Source organism: Pogoniulus pusillus, chromosome 18 (assembly GCF_015220805.1).
Source record: "Pogoniulus pusillus isolate bPogPus1 chromosome 18, bPogPus1.pri, whole genome shotgun sequence".
Taxonomy (NCBI): Eukaryota; Metazoa; Chordata; class Aves; order Piciformes; family Lybiidae; genus Pogoniulus; species Pogoniulus pusillus.
The window spans coordinates 6303984-6317426 of record NC_087281.1 but is presented as its reverse complement, the minus strand read 5'-3'; the positions used below and the strand labels follow the sequence as shown (position 1 = coordinate 6317426).

The 13443-nt window shown below is 51.6% G+C and overlaps 1 protein-coding gene across 1 annotated transcript; it reads left to right on the top strand.

Moving 5' to 3' along the window:
- The first annotated feature begins 440 nt into the window (after positions 1-440).
- Positions 441-12727, top strand: ZC3H12D (zinc finger CCCH-type containing 12D). Its single transcript, XM_064158202.1, has 5 exons — positions 441-854; positions 3707-3846; positions 5394-5628; positions 9711-9817; positions 10516-12727. The coding sequence occupies exons 1-5, from the start codon at positions 484-486 to the stop codon at positions 11547-11549; spliced, it is 1887 nt and encodes a 628-aa protein (XP_064014272.1). The 5' UTR covers positions 441-483; the 3' UTR covers positions 11550-12727.
- Positions 12728-13443: the final 716 nt, after the last annotated feature.

The following is a 13443-nucleotide window of genomic DNA, read 5'->3' as shown; positions in this document are numbered from 1 at the left end:
TTTGCTGTCCTTGTTGCTATGCCATCTGAGCTCATCCGACAACAGATATTTATCTGCGGCTGACAAACCGCACTGAGCGAACTGAAAATCCCCTCTCTGCTTTCGTTTCCTGCCCGATAAGGGCTGCAGGGCGAACGTACGCAGGCAGCGCGTCTGTGCCCAGCCGCGCTCGCACGGCTCCCGGAGCAGGATGACACCTGTCTGACATAATGTCTGCAGGGTGACAAGCATTGCTTGGGACACGCCAGGGCTCTTATAAATAAGAGCGGAGCAGAAAAACGCTTTGAGGAGCCTGCAGAGTCCCCTCAGAGAGGAAGCAGTGGATCAGATGGGCGCTTTGCTGTGCACTAGGCAGACTGCATGCTCTTCCTTAACATGTGCTTATTGTTGTTTCTGGTCTTTCTCTCCCTGAAGCTGATGTCTGCTGGACAAGGCTGGGCAGACAGGAGTGCTGGCTTTAGAGGGAAGTAAAGGCCTGCTAAGATGGCACTGGCCAGTTCACTTTCTAGCAAACCAGGATCACCACGGTCCAGAGAAGTTTCTACAGCAGAAGTGGAAGTGCACAAGAGCAAACTGGACTTTTTCTGTAAGCTGGGCTATGGTAAGCAGGACATCTGCAAGGTGCTGGAAAACTTAGGCCAAGAGGCCCTGGAGGATGATGTGTTGAAAGAGCTGATTCGGATGGGAAGCAAACCTCAAGCTGTGGAGAGCCAGGCTCAGTCTCCCTTGTTAGAACTGGTTCCCCGCGGATCATGTAGCACCGTGCCAGGGTCAAAGTGGCTTAGAGAAGATGAAAGTGACTCTTCCAATTGCTTGAGACCCATTGTGATCGATGGCAGCAACGTTGCAATGAGGTAAGCGCTGGTTCCTAAAGGAATCTCTCTTTCTCCATGGCTTTTACATTCTAAAGCTGACACTTGAAGCATGTTTTTTTCTTCAGGTGAGAGGTGCACCAACACATCTGCTATGTAATGTATGAACCACCACTTACTGCAGCTCTCTGGCTGAGGCAGTTCCTAGGGAGTGCTGGCTCTATATCCATAAATGTGGACACCAGATACAATCACTGCCTCACTCTGCCTTTTGACCTCTTGTAAGCCATCAGCCAGCCTACCACCACTGTTTATGGCAGCATGATGCAGCAGCTCTCTCCCCCTTTTAGCTCTCCATTGATATTTCCCTGCCTTTTCACAGGGGCACCTAGGATTGCTGAACCTAGCTGCTGAGTGATACATAAAGTGATAAACAGACAGAATAGCCCAGCTAGCCTAGGCAGGAGAGGGAAAGTAGAATAGAATAGAATAGAATAGAATAGAATAGAATAGAATAGAATAGAATAGAATAGAATAGAATAGAATAGACCAGGTTGGGAGAGACCTCCAAGATCATCCAGTCCAACCTATCCCCCCAGCCCTATCCAGTCAACTAGAGCATGGCACTAAGTGCCTCATCCAGTAAAAGTGAAGACTGTAGTTCCTAGCCACATCACAGACCCACAAGTAAACCCCAGCGATGTTTCCAGCTTGTTGGTGCTGTTTAGTTTTCAGTTTGGCTTAATTTCTATAGAAATAAGAGGGAACAGACAGCTGACTTGTACCAAACGGTGTAATTTCCTTCTTAATTAATGCTTTTCCTGGGAAGTGGCATAGCAAGCCACCCTGGCCACTTAGCTCTCCTGAGCTGTGCCCGGGCACTGGCACAGGCAGGGAGCCTGGCACATCCATGTGATAGGCAGACTAAAGAGAGCAGCGGATTGGCCTCCCTTTACCCGAGCAATGTGAGCAACCAGAAGCCTTGGGCTCTGGGAGTCCAGGACATCCTGGCTATCTACTGGATTTCCCCATAACTTCTCTGTCAGCTCAGCAGGGCCAAACCCGTCCCTGCAGGCTGAGACACGGGCGAGGTCTTCCTCCCTTGATCAGCTCTGGTGCAAGGTGAGATGAGGCCACATGCCCTCGGGCTGGGGGCAAAGGGGACCAGAGGCAGAGCAGCCGAAGACTGAACGAAGGGCGCCACCTTCTGGGCGCAGCGAGAAGTGCCACCCAAAAGTGGTCAGCGCCGTTCACGAGGGCTGAAAAGTACACAACAGAGCAGAATTGCTCAGCTTTGGCTGGACCTTGAGGTCGTGAAGCTCCTCCAGCTCCTGTCCCATCTGCATTTCCACTCCACACCCTCCTCAGGGTGTCATTTTTGCCTCCCTGCAAAAGAAACGAGCGCTCAGGCTGCTCCAGAGCCCTTCCACCCTCAGAAATGAAGAATTCTTGTTATGTTTATGTGGAACTCTCCTGTGTTCCACTTTGTGTCCCTTTTCCCTTGTCCTGTCACTGGGCACCACTGAGAGGAGTCTGGCTCCACCTTCCTGATGCTCACCTTATTTATGAGTATTAAGGAGACTCCTCCCTCACTCTCTTTCAAGCTGAACAGATCCAGCCTTTCCCTTTACCTATTAATAAACACCCAAGTTTCTTCCTCCAGATTTTTCATTTGTGGTCACCATGGCCACACTGGAAATTTTATCAGGTGTAAAAACGGAGCTTTGGTTATGAGCCTGTTGTAGGCAGAACCTAGAGGTGAATTCCTGGGGATAGTGGTGGGCAGAGGTATTTAAGACTGTGGCATCTTCCTCACCTGGTCCATCACAGCAGGTAGGTGTAGTAACTGCGAGAGTCACGTTTTGCAGAGGTGAAATCCTGAGTGAGGATGTGGCAGCATTACCCAGAAACCTCAAAAAGCAACTGTAAAGTCGATCCACTTTGTGTAGAGTTTAGCTTTGTTTCCTTGTGCAGAGGTAGGTAACAAACTGCCCTCCTTTGCACAAAGATACTGTGCCCTAGTGACACTTTAGGTAAGTAAACGACCATCAGTAAGAACTTTCAACGAGGGGGAGAAACTTGGTAAGGATATCACCTCTAGTTGTTTCTCTTGGAGCTGTTTTATTTGCCTTGCTCTGGATAGTAGGAATTCTTCAAAAGCCACCTTGCCTGCATTCTTCTGCAGTGCCTGTCCTAGGGCTTATCCTACCTCCCTGTGAAATGAAGACAAAATCCACCAACTAGGGCAAGAGAAAGAGAGGACTGAAGTGCTTGTGACCAGTTCTCAGATTTTGCCTTGGTTCTCAGCATTTTCCATCCTCCCCAGTACAGTTTTCCTTCCCCTATAGTCTGACAATGGACCTGTGATCAGACTTGCAGCTGCTTCAGAGGCTGAAATCCCTAAAACCATTTATCACAGAAGAAAATTCACACTTTTTTTTTGTCACAAGAGGGCTCTGTAGCTTTCTGTTTGTGCTGCAAGAAACTCACTCTCATTCCTCAAACCACTATCAGAAAACACACATGAAGGGCCTGACTCAGGCTGAGCTTTTACTGGTGCTTTAGGACCCTAGACCATCCAGATACAGACGGAAGCAACAAGCTTAAGCAGCAGGCAGTTCATAGAGATATGGGCAATAGAGCAACCTCATATTTAGATATCCAAACTTAACAAGTTGAGGCACCCAAACTTCAGATAATATGGTTCTGGTTCTGCTGAAGGAAGTGTTTGCATCTTTCCGATGAGCACACCCTACCAGGTTGTTTCCTCGGGAACTGATGAGTGACACAGAAGCTGTTTATTTTGCTTTTTCATTACTGCCTAGGGTGAAAGAGGCCTCTAAACTTCTTGAAAGCTTTGCCTCACCCTCCTCCTCCTCTTGTTTTTTTTATAGTCATGGAAACAAAGAAGTATTCTCCTGCTGGGGGATCCAGCTGGCAGTGGATTGGTTTCGCGAGAGGGGGCACACCTACATCAAGGTTTTTGTACCACTCTGGAGAAAGGAGGCCCCTCGACAAGACAGTCCCATTGCAGGTAGGTGTGAAAAGTCCAGTAGCTGGGCTCTGCCAAGTCAAGCACAGCACAAGTTGTGCATCATGCACATGCATGTTCCATCATTTAGTGACTAATATCTACTGCTGCGTGCTCCTGGCTAGCAGCTGAAACTGCTTACAAGGCTTTATTGCGCTGCTTTGAGCCTTCTGCTTCACAAGCACATGTTGCTCCCAGCTGAGACAAAGCAGTTTGTCAGCTCACAACGAGTCTGCAGAGCTTTTAAGGCCAGCCAGGAGATGACGACATTATTGCACACATCGTGCAAGTCAGCAGCATCCAACACATCCGCTAGCGCACGGCTGTTATCTGTTAGCTGCATGGGCTCTTCTTGCAGGAGAAGGAAATGCAGCAGCTGGTCTCTGGAGGGTGCTGAGATTCGGTTTGCACAGAGGTAGATCCGCCAGATTTGCACCGGCAGCTTGGTGTCTGCAGATGAGGTGGCTGAGGATCTGTCTGTCTGCACAGCAGGAAGCACAAGGAAGCAGCCTCCTCCAGAACAACAAAACGAGTGTGGTGCTTTTTCACAGTATCACAGTATCATCAGGGTTGGAAGAGACCTCACAGATCATCAAGTCCAACCCTTTAACACAGAGCTCAAGGCTAGACCATGGCACCAAGTGCCACGTCCAACCTTTTCTTTCATTTGGTTTTTACTCTCCAAGCAAAGCTCCTCTCAGGCTGGTTAGGAGCTTTCTAGAAGCTAGCAGGTTAAAAAGGAAGCTGTAGGCACATCAGTACGCCAAGCCAGCAGTTTACAAATGCTGCTTTAAAAAGGATGCAGCCCACTTTACAAGTACATGCTTCTGTAAAAGGCCCAGCACTCACATCACCAACCATCCAGCAGGTGTTTATGCATCTGAAAACCACGCTGCTGTCAGCTGCCTGGAGTTCTGAGACTTCTTCAGGTTACTGTAGGTTTCTAGGACAGAGCTGAGACCTGGTTGTGACTAATTAATCAGTTTATCTATCACAGTATTATCAGGGTTGGAAGAGACCTCACAGATCATCAAGTCCAACCCTTTACCACAGAGCTCAAGGCCAGACCATGGCACCAAGTGCCACGTCCAATCCTGCCTTGAACAGCTCCAGGGACGGCGACTCCACCACCTCCCCAGGCAGCCCATTCCAGTGTCCAATGACTCTCTCAGGGAAGAACTTTCTCCTCACCTCCAGCCTAAATTTCCCCTGGCACAGCCTGAGGCTGTGTCCTCTTGTTCTGGTGCTGGCCACCTGAGAGAAGAGAGCAACCTCCTCCTGGCCACAACCTCCCCTCAGGCAGTTGTAGACAGCAATAAGGTCACCCCTGAGCCTCCTCTTCTCCAGGCTAACCAATCCCAGCTCCCTCAGCCTCTCCTCGTAGGGCTGTGCTCAAGGCCTCTCACCAGCCTCGTCGCCCTTCTCTGGACACACTCAAGCATCTCAATGTCCCTCCTAAACTGGGGGGCCCAGAACTGGGCACAGTACTCAAGGTGTGGTCTAACACACACACACACACACACACACATGCCTTCTGTTTGTGGCACCAGATCAGCACATTCTTGGAGAGCTGGAGCAGCAGGCGGTCCTCGTGTACACCCCGTCCCGCAAGGTGAAAGGCAAGAGGGTGGTTTGCTACGACGATCGCTACATAGTGAAAGTTGCTTACGAGGCAGATGGAGTCATTGTTTCCAACGACCACTACCGGGACCTCCAGAATGAAAACCCTGAGTGGAAATGGTTCATCGAGCAGCGACTGCTCATGTACTCCTTTGTCAGTAACAGGTAAGAGACAGTTGTTGCTGAGTGGTCTGGAAGTTGAAGGTTATGGGCCAAGTCAGGTCCAGCACCAGTGCAGCTCCCATCAGCAGCAGAGTATGAGTGCCTTTTCCTGAAAGGAATTTACTGCACCTTTTCTTATCTCATTTCTTTCAGTCATGTTCCTTCAGCTGTGTCTTAAGTCCCCCGTATCACCCTTCAGTGAGCTTCTCTATTTGATTGGCAGTACTAGAGACCAGCTTTGCTTCTTTCCAAGCCACACTGGGATGATAAACCAAAGCTTTGTAGCTTGTAATTCCTACTTCCTACAAGAAACACAATTACATCAGTGAGAGGAGGTTGGCCAGCTGGTAGCACTTTTGGTTCCCCTGCAAGGCAGAACAGCACTTTCCCCTATGCTTTTGTAGCCATAACTACAGAAGAGAAACAACAACTGGTCTCTGGCCAATATCCATCCCCACTGGGGAAGTGATTTGCTTTATCCTGTGGACACTAACCTTGCCCGAGTGTCCTAGTAGCACAGTCGTGCCTTACTCAGCAGCTTGGCTGGGGAGGTGCTGAGCATCACCCACAGGGTGGGAAATCCACAGGGATTGCCAGATCTTTTCAGAACCCTTCCCTCAGAAAGTCTAGCTGCTAGTGTGAAGCCCATTTGAATTCTTTCAGCAGAATCTTCTTGCACAGCTTTGGGACCCTCCTTAAAACCACAGCCTAAGGTAGAGGCTTCAGTCCAGTAATTGGGCAGACAAATTCCCTGGATGCCTCCCTTCCTCTCCTAGCAGCAGCTCCTGTTATCTGACGGAGCTGTTCCACGGCTGGGTGTAGTGCAGAGTTATTGACAAGCAAGTCCAGAGATGCAAAAGATGCATCACGGGCAGGTACCAGCACAGAATGAAGTTGTGCCTGAGCATTTTGCAGGCCTTGCAGCAGGAAGCCTTTTACTGAATCCTTGGCAAAGGCTGGGCCTGTTTGTTACGCCGCAGGTGCGGCCAGCCAGAGCTCCAAGTTAACAGCTGGCTCTTGAACCCTCACTCTGCTACAAGCATGTACTGAGGTGAGTTTGCTGTGGAAGGGAGCTGCTGCTGAGCATTGCAGTGCTGGCATCACAGGAGAGTTTGCTGTTGCTGCTGAGCATTGCAGTGCTGGCATCACAGGAGAGTTTGCTGTTGCTGAGCATCACAGTGCTGGCATCACAGGAGAGTTTGCTGCTGCTGCTGCTGAGCATCGCAGTGCTGGCATCACAGGAGAGTTTGCTGCTGCTGCTGCTGCTGAGCATCGCAGTGCTGGCATCACAGGAGAGTTTGCTGCTGCTGCTGCTGAGCATTGCAGTGCTGGCATCACAGGAGAGTTTGCTGCTGCTGCTGCTGCTGAGCATTGCAGTGCTGGCATCACAGGAGAGTTTGCTGCTGCTGCTGCTGCTGAGCATCGCAGTGCTGGCATCACAGGAGAGTTTGCTGCTGCTGCTGCTGAGCATCGCAGTGCTGGCATCACAGGAGAGTTTGCTGTTGCTGCTGAGCATTGCAGTGCTGGCATCACAGGAGAGTTTGCTGTTGCTGCTGCTGCTGAGCATCGCAGTGCTGGCATCACAGGAGAGTTTGCTGCTGCTGCTGAGCATCGCAGTGCTGGCATCACAGGAGAGTTTGCTGCTGCTGCTGCTGCTGTGCATCGCAGTGCTGGCATCACAGGAGAGTTTGCTGCTGCTGCTGAGCATTGCAGTGCTGGCATCACAGGAGAGTTTGCTGCTGCTGCTGCTGCTGAGCATCGCAGTGCTGGCATCACAGGAGAGTTTGCTGCTGCTGCTGAGCATTGCAGTGCTGGCATCACAGGAGAGTTTGCTGCTGTTGCTGCTGCTGAGCATCGCAGTGCTGGCATCACAGGAGAGTTTGCTGCTGCTGCTGCTGCTGAGCATCGCAGTGCTGGCATCACAGGAGAGTTTGCTGCTGCTGCTGCTGAGCATTGCAGTGCTGGCATCACAGGAGAGTTTGCTGCTGCTGCTGCTGCTGAGCATTGCAGTGCTGGCATCACAGGAGAGTTTGCTGCTGCTGCTGCTGCTGAGCATCGCAGTGCTGGCATCACAGGAGAGTTTGCTGCTGCTGCTGCTGAGCATCGCAGTGCTGGCATCACAGGAGAGTTTGCTGTTGCTGCTGAGCATTGCAGTGCTGGCATCACAGGAGAGTTTGCTGTTGCTGCTGCTGCTGAGCATCGCAGTGCTGGCATCACAGGAGAGTTTGCTGCTGCTGCTGAGCATCGCAGTGCTGGCATCACAGGAGAGTTTGCTGCTGCTGCTGCTGCTGTGCATCGCAGTGCTGGCATCACAGGAGAGTTTGCTGCTGCTGCTGAGCATTGCAGTGCTGGCATCACAGGAGAGTTTGCTGCTGCTGCTGCTGCTGAGCATCGCAGTGCTGGCATCACAGGAGAGTTTGCTGCTGCTGCTGAGCATTGCAGTGCTGGCATCACAGGAGAGTTTGCTGCTGTTGCTGCTGCTGAGCATCGCAGTGCTGGCATCACAGGAGAGTTTGCTGCTGCTGCTGAGCATTGCAGTGCTGGCATCACAGGAGAGTTTGCTGCTGCTGCTGCTGCTGAGCATTGCAGTGCTGGCATCACAGGAGAGTTTGCTGCTGCTGCTGCTGAGCATCGCAGTGCTGGCATCACAGGAGAGTTTGCTGCTGCTGCTGCTGAGCATCGCAGTGCTGGCATCACAGGAGAGTTTGCTGCTGCTGCTGCTGAGCATCGCAGTGCTGGCATCACAGGAGAGTTTGCTGCTGCTGCTGTGCATTGCAGTGCTGGCATCACAGGAGAGTTTGCTGCTGCTGCTGCTGCTGAGCATCGCAGTGCTGGCATCACAGGAGAGTTTGCTGCTGCTGCTGTGCATTGCAGTGCTGGCATCACAGGAGAGTTTGCTGCTGCTGCTGTGCATCGCAGTGCTGGCATCACAGGAGAGTTTGCTGCTGCTGCTGCTGCTGTGCATCGCAGTGCTGGCATCACAGGAGAGTTTGCTGCTGCTGCTGAGCATCGCAGTGCTGGCATCACAGGAGAGTTTGCTGCTGCTGCTGCTGCTGAGCATCGCAGTGCTGGCATCACAGGAGAGTTTGCTGCTGCTGCTGCTGCTGAGCATCGCAGTGCTGGCATCACAGGAGAGTTTGCTGCTGCTGCTGCTGCTGAGCATCGCAGTGCTGGCATCACAGGAGAGTTTGCTGCTGCTGCTGCTGCTGAGCATCGCAGTGCTGGCATCACAGGAGAGTTTGCTGCTGCTGCTGCTGCTGAGCATCGCAGTGCTGGCATCACAGGAGAGTTTGCTGCTGCTGCTGAGCATCGCAGTGCTGGCATCACAGGAGAGTTTGCTGCTGCTGCTGAGCATCGCAGTGCTGGCATCACAGGAGAGTTTGCTGCTGCTGCTGCTTCTGAGCATCGCAGTGCTGGCATCACAGGAGAATTTGCTGCTGCTGCTGCTGAGCATCGCAGTGCTGGCATCACAGGAGAGTTTGCTGCTGCTGCTGAGCATCGCAGTGCTGGCATCACAGGAGAATTTGCTGCTGCTGCTGCTGAGCATCGCAGTGCTGGCATCACAGGAGAGTTTGCTGCTGCTGCTGCTGCTGAGCATCGCAGTGCTGGCATCACAGGAGAATTTGCTGCTGCTGCTGCTGAGCATCGCAGTGCTGGCATCACAGGAGAGTTTGCTGCTGCTGCTGCTGAGCATTGCAGTGCTGGCATCACAGGAGAATTTGCTGCTGCTGCTGCTGAGCATTGCAGTGCTGGCATCACAGGAGAGTTTGCTGCTGCTGCCACCGAGGAAGCAATGCTGCAGCAGCTGGGGCTGCTGCCCAGCCGGAGCTACTCCAAGCCACTCTGCCTTTCTAGTTTTGGACTCTTAGGGAAAACCAACAGCTCTGTGAAGCTGAAGTGTTATTGTCCTGGCAGGCAGGAGGGCACCATGTCTGGTAACACAGCCTGACTTCTGAAAACCAGGCCTTTGGGCCACCAAAGGATCACGAGGATGTCCTACGCTAGGCTTGTGCCAAGTTGTGACGGCAGTTTAGCTCCCAAAACGTGAGGTGTTTTTGCTTCCCTGTGACTGTTTCCTTTTGCAGGTTTATGCCTCCCGATGATCCATTAGGCCGGCACGGACCCACTCTTAGTAACTTCCTCAGCAAAAGGCCAGTGCCTCCCGAACCAAAATGGCAGCCTTGCCCCTATGGTGGGTTTCTCCCTGTGCTGTGAACTGCCAGTCCTCTTCTTCCCACCCCTTGCTGCCCAGAGGTACTTTCTTTTGGCTAAGTGCTGTTGCACTTGCTGTCCTGCTTCACGTGGGAGAGGTATGGGGATCATGACCTCTCAAACTAGTGATGCTGCTCACATGGCCTCACTCTCAGCAGAGGCAGAAGCTGCTTCTAGTGTCTCCATCCATGCCTGCACACAGCACCCAAGCCAGGCGCCGTGGCCATGCTGACCTCTCAGCCTGCACACACTGCTGGCTTTGCAGAGTGGACATCGAGTGTAGCACTTGGGAAAAGCCACCCAAACGCTCCCCCTCTCTCCCCTCCAACAGACTGCCACTACTGTGCAGGTTTCTCAGGGACAAAGCCCTCCCACCAGTTTTTCAAGCAACCCTTCACAGCAGCAGGTGTCCCAGCCCCCAGAGTGCAGCAACTGGAACATAAGTGAATTCAACACTTCCAGAACAGCAGGAACTCGCTGCCACTGCTGTTTTGCCCTGTGAGATTAGCTCAGTAGTATTTAAATCTGGGGTCAGCAATACTGACCTGGAGAATAGCTCTTCCCCTCTTTGTGCTAACCATGCCCCTGCAACTGCTCAGTGCTGGGGAGAGAAGCGATGGGTGTGCTGATGTGGGTGCTCCTGACAGCCTTCTGATTGATGTTTTTTGATTCTTTCAGGCAAAAAATGCACCTATGGCAATAAATGCAAGTTTTACCACCCAGAGAGGCCACAGCAAGCTCAGCTCCCCGTTGCTGATGAGCTCAGGGGCAATACGAAGCTGTTAAGCCTGGTGAAAGAGGGGAAGTATAACCACTCGCCTTACGGGACTGGAGGAGAGCCTGCACCCTGTGACATCAGCACAAGAATGCTGCAAGATGCTGGTGGCAGAGCAGGGACCTCCTACTACCCAGGGTGGCCCTACGGGAGCTGTCCTGAACACCTGTGGGGTGCCTGGGCCAGTGGCCCTGGCTGTCTCCTGAGACCAGAGCAGCAGGTGCTACAGCCAAAGCCACTGCCAGATCAGCCTCTCCTGGAGAAGATGTCAGTTCTGTCCATTAGTGATGACACCTATGGCTACAACTGGCCTGCAGACAGCTCTCATGACAGAGAGCTGACAGACAGCCCTCATCAGCGTGGCGACCTCAGGCACAACCTATGCTTGCTTCATTACCTTCACGGCTCGGACCATGCCCGCTGCCAGGAATGCCTTCCTCAGCAACCAGTGCTGCCGCCTGCGCGGGGCAGGATGCGCCCAGGCCGCCGCTGGCCTCAGGGCTGCTGTGGGAGGCACGGGACAGGTCAGAAGAGCTGCTATGCCCCTGATGGTGCTCAGCACAACCAGGCCCTTGAGGCTCAGCACCATGTCTTGCCACAGCCTGCAGCTCTTCTCCCCAGCGCAGTGCAGTTTCTCAGCAAGCATCAGGCGCAGCACCACTGTCCCCCCAGCTGGCCTCCACAGCAGCCCACTCTGTTAGGCTCCAGTCATGGATCTGGCTTCCTCCAGAAAGCTCATGCCTACCCTGTTGCCTCTTACAGTGACTACTGGCCCACTCCAGCTGCAAGGCCACTGCCTGCCCAGCAAACAAACATACGTAGGGAACTGTGCTCCCTTTTCCCCTGCAGTGAGGTGAACCACATCATGGCTCTGTACCCTGACATCAAGGATATTGCTAGCTTGACTTTACTCATTCAAAGACACAGAAACTTGTGAGGCCTCCAGATGAGACCTTTCCAAGCAAGTCCTGGGGCAAAAAAGGATGCTGCTCTGAGGCTTAACTAACTATGAACAAAGGGCTTTACAGCAAGGGTTACAGCTGTTCCAGGAGCACAAATCTAAGCACCAATTAGCAATGTAGCACAGGGCACCAAGTCAAGGTGAAGGCTGCTGTGCACTGCAGTGAATATTAAGGCTCAGGGCTATTGGCATTTGAACCAAACTGGGTTCATGATGGCATAGATCTTCATTAATACCTTGAAACACTAAACATGTTTTTCAAGTACTAGCCTATTGCTCAGCTGCTGCAGAAGAGTCCAGCTTCAAGGTCCCCAGCAAAGGGCTCTCCATCGATGCTCCCATGACTACTTGCTCAGCTAGAATAAAAAGCAAGCTGGCCTATTTCCCCTAACAAAGAGCTGGCATCTTTGGGGCCATGTTATTGCCTGGTACAGGCCTGTATCACAGAGCTTTCAAAGATACATCTCATGTTTATAAACTAGCAGAGGTGGTAGTGGCACACCACAGCACTAGAAGATAGCTGCAGGTGCTGGATGTTAGGAGGAAGTTGTTGGCAGAGAGAGTGATTGGCATTGGAATGGGCTGCCCAGGGAGGTGGTGGAGGCACTGTCCCTGGAGGTGTTCAAGCAAAGCCTGGATGAGGCACTTAGTGCCATGGTCTGGTTGACTGGCTAGGGCTGGGTGCTAGGTTGGCCTGGATGATCTTGGAGGTCTCTTCCAACCTGGTTGATTCTATGATTCTATATGATACAAGTGAAATTAGGAAAGCTCTCTTCAGTGTAACTGCTACTGTGGACCATGGACTCGGGGGTGTTAATTCAAACAAAGGAAAAAACAAGGTGATGCCAAGGGGGAAAGTATTTTTGTTGTAGCAGACAAAAAAAAATTAATATTGATAGGTTAACCCTTAAACAGTAAACATGGTCCCACAGTGCATTTCTATTGCTGATGTATGATTACAAACATTTAAACTGTGTTCTGTAAGGACATGTCTGATTTCCAGTAAGCTGTAAAGCTGCTAACCTCTGCCTTATTCCATTGAACTAAAGCATTAAGGTTATCTTGAAGGTTTTTGGGATTATACCCAAGTTTAAGTATGTCAGTATGACATGTTTTAAAGTTGCTTTAACACATTATAAAATGGTCCTCTAGAACACTTTGGCCTGAGTAGTGTTGTCTGTTTTAGTTTTGTTTATTCCTTCCCCCTCCCCATTCCTCTAAGCACTGATGCTCCCTTAAATCCAACATTCAGGTGTTGGGGGGGGATATTCTGCCACCTACGCCAGTTTTGGTGGAGGGGAGAAATAAATTGGGGTGAGATAATGTCACATAATATATATATATTTATTAAAGGCAATGTTCTGAACTCTCACTACTCCCAACCACTGTATATTCATGCCCAGAGAAGGGCAATGCAGCTGGTGAGAGGCCTTGAGCACAGCCCTACGGGGAGAGGCTGAGGGAGCTGGGATTGGTTAGCCTGGAGAAGAGGAGGCTCAGGGGTGACCTTATTGCTGTCTACAACTACCTGAGGGGTGGCTGTGGCCAGGAGGAGGTTGCTCTCTTCTCTCAGGTGGCCAGCACCAGAACGAGAGGACACAGCCTCAAGCTATGCCAGGGGAGATTTAGGCTGGAGGTGAGGAGAAAGTTCTTCCCTGAGAGAGTCATTGGACACTGGAATGGGCTGCCCGGGGAGGTGGTGGAGTCGCCGTCCCTGGAGCTGTTCAAGGCAAGATTGGACGTGGCACTTGGTGCCATGGTCTAGCCTTGAGCTCTGTGGTAAAGGGTTGGACTTGATGATCTATGAGGTCTCTTCCAACCCTAATGATACTGTGATAATCATAGAATCATAGAATCATAGAATCAACCA

Excerpts from the sequence above, each read along its gene's own strand:
- ZC3H12D (XM_064158202.1), top strand. The coding sequence starts at position 484 with ATGGCACTGGCCAGTTCACTTTCTAGCAAACCAGGATCACCACGGTCC. Across the intron at positions 5,629-9,710 it reads TACTCCTTTGTCAGTAACAG|GTTTATGCCTCCCGATGATC; the intron begins GTAAGAGACAGT and ends TTCCTTTTGCAG. Across the intron at positions 9,818-10,515 it reads ATGGCAGCCTTGCCCCTATG|GCAAAAAATGCACCTATGGC; the intron begins GTGGGTTTCTCC and ends TGATTCTTTCAG.